Source organism: Lolium rigidum, chromosome 4 (assembly GCF_022539505.1).
Source record: "Lolium rigidum isolate FL_2022 chromosome 4, APGP_CSIRO_Lrig_0.1, whole genome shotgun sequence".
NCBI lineage: Eukaryota > Viridiplantae > Streptophyta > Magnoliopsida > Poales > Poaceae > Lolium > Lolium rigidum.
Window position 1 is genome coordinate 162388917 of NC_061511.1, and position 2724 is coordinate 162391640.

At 55.5% G+C, this 2724-nt stretch overlaps 1 protein-coding gene across 1 annotated transcript; it reads right to left on the reverse strand.

Annotated features, from left to right (window-relative positions):
* Nucleotides 1-343: 343 nt before the first annotated feature.
* Nucleotides 344-2127, reverse strand: LOC124649699 (silicon efflux transporter LSI3-like). Its single transcript, XM_047189285.1, has 2 exons — nucleotides 975-2127; nucleotides 344-621 (listed from the first exon to the last, which is right to left on the reverse strand). The coding sequence occupies exons 1-2, from the start codon at nucleotides 2125-2127 to the stop codon at nucleotides 344-346; spliced, it is 1431 nt and encodes a 476-aa protein (XP_047045241.1).
* Between the last annotated feature and the right edge of the window lie 597 nt (nucleotides 2128-2724).

The window sequence follows — 2724 nt, forward strand, 5'->3', positions numbered from 1 at the left end:
CAACTAAACGGTTCAAATTCTTCAACCCCCCCCCCCCCTCACCCCTAGTGCGGTCAAAGGGCCTCCGAACTACCAAACACTTCCTAATATGTTTGGTGCTTCTTAATCAGCAAAAAGGTTACATCCTTCTTCTTTAACGGATTCTTATCATCCTCTTCCGAGGCTTGAACATGCACGTAAACCGGACCATTGCTAGCCAATATTTGGATGATATGGAGAGAACCGACATGTGAACATATTCTACTAGATTGATTGACCATGCACTAGAACGGAGCAAGCATAATTAGGCTTGAATCGATCGATCAACTGCTAAATTTTGGCAATGCTGATAATTATGCTGGATTTAGGCGGCGTTGATGAGGCCAATAAGGGGTATGCCAACGGCGGTGACGACGAGCGTGGAGGGAACACCGAAGACGACATGGCTCCAAAAGGTGAGGTCATGTGCGTTGCGGGGCACCCGACGCGCCTGCTCGCACACGATGAGGTTGGCCGCGGACCCGAGAAGTGATAGGTTGCCTGCCACTGTGCTCACCCATGCCAGCAGCAGCCATGACCGTGTCACCGCCGCCGGCGAGATCGTGGCTGCCGATGCCGCCACCTCGTCCCCCATCAGTAACACTGCACGACACGAACACGCGCGTTAGATAACTGCGAGAACACGTTTTCAACAAGTCTTGTCATGCACACGCCGAGACGGCACAAAAATTGCTTAATGCGTTGGGGCACACCCGAAGAAAACAGGGCAGTATTCCCCGTGTCTCCCTAGTTAACTCGTACTAGAATATACTCGATCGTAGTAGAATCTACACATTAAATAAGCAATCGAAGATCTCAATTAAAAAAATCGAAGACAAATACATTCATCGACGGTGTGCATGCACGACAGCACGGGTGTTATTCTCTAAATAAACAACTAGCACAAGTATACAGTTGTAGTAAATCAGATTTTGAGTACGAATTAATTTACTGACCTGTTGGTACGTTGGAGGCGAGGTTGGAGAGGAGGAGGATGATGAGAGAGAGGACGGTGACGCCGCTGACGTGGTTGATCTTGGAGTAGGGCGCCATGACGTTCCAGATGGCCCCAGGGAGGCCCGTCTTGTTGAAGCCGCTGACCGTGACGAACATTCCCGTGAAGAAGACCAGCAGCGAGTAGGACACCTTGCCGAGGCAGGCCTCGGCGTCGCGGAAGTCGACGACGATGAGGGCGACGGCGGTGGTGATGGCGGTCCACGACATGTTGAGCCCGAGCATGTATGCCACCAGCATCCCGGCGGTGACGATGTAGGCGAAGCTCTTGAGGAAGAGCCTCCGCTGCGGCTCCGAGCACTGCATGAACCACCGGTGCTTGGTCGAGATGCTCTCCGCCATCACCGAGTCGTGGTCGTCGGCGGACAGCACCCGAGCAGGGCTCTTGAGCGTGGTGGCCGTCAGCGGGGACGGCCGGCGCCCCTCCTCGACGGCCACCATCTCCTTGCTTTCGGCGTCGGGGCTGACCCCCTCCAGATCCTTCCAGTACATGCAGAGTAGCATGACCATGTTGACGGCCATGCCGGCGAGCATGGCCGGCAGGATGCCGAGGAAGAAGCTCACGAAGGAGATCTTGCTGTTGAATGCGATGACGAGGTTCTGCGGGTTGCCGATGGGCGTGGCGCTGGACCCGATGTTGGCGCTGGTGGCGAGGGCCAGGAGGAATGGCTTCGCGGGCAGGTTACGCTCAGCGGCGAGCTCCAGCACGAACTCCGTGAGCACGACGCAGCAGGTGTCGTTGGTGAAGAGCGCGCTGGCGAGCGCGGTGACGACGCAGACGCGGCAGAGGAGGTCGCGGCCGCCCTGGCTCCGCCACGCCAGCAGGCGGCCCAGGTGGCCGAACATGCCGGCGCCCTTGAGGTAACCGCCGACGACCATGGTGGCGAAGAGGAGGCCCAGGATGGGGAGGTCCACGGAGGCGTAGGCGTCGTCGGGGCTGATCACGTGGAAGACGACCATCAGCGCCGCGCTCAGCAGGGCGCCCGCCGTGCGGCCGATCGGCAGGAACGGCACCGACGGGAACACGGCGAGTACCCAGAACACCCCGAACGCCGCCGACCCCAGCACCACCTTGGACAGAGACGCCAACGCCATGGCTAGCTCCTACTATGCCGGGGGAGCTCGATCAATTTCAGTGCTCGCTCTTCTCTGTGACTCGATGATCGGTCGCTGGGTGAAGTGGCTTCTGCCGTGGTAATTGAGGCGACTCCCCCGGGGCTTAAGTACTCGCGAGCTGCATGCTTTGCGCTGCAAACCGCAGATGACGTCAAGGGCCCGAGCTAGTTCATACAGTACAAAACTTTTTAGCTAGCTAGCTGGCTGTACTGAAATTATTAGAAGAGCCACTAGCAGGCATGAGTGTCAAACTAATTATTGCAGTCAGACAAAAAAAATTCTGCATAAATGTGCATGCACACTCACGAGCTACGAAGTGACTGATCACAATTTAATCAGCTCACTCACAATCATGCAAAATATTACTACTACACGAATAGTTCTGTAGCTGAAAGGATCATACGAGTCCAAAACAATTTTGATGGAAACCGTTTAAAATCACGTGCTTTGCAAATCCTTGATAGGCGCACAAATCGTACAGTACAGGACACACGATTTTGTTGCTTAGTGGTTCTGCGACGTGTACCATATGCATGCCAGACACGTCATCCCTCCGGCTCCATCTACATAACAGCG

Bases quoted from the DNA above. Each gene is read 5' to 3' on its own strand.
- LOC124649699 (XM_047189285.1), bottom strand. From the start codon at position 2,127: ATGGCGTTGGCGTCTCTGTCCAAGGTGGTGCTGGGGTCGGCGGCGTTC. The intron at 622-974 runs GTCAGTAAATTA...CGTGTCGTGCAG, and splicing joins CGCCTCCAACGTACCAACAG to TGTTACTGATGGGGGACGAG.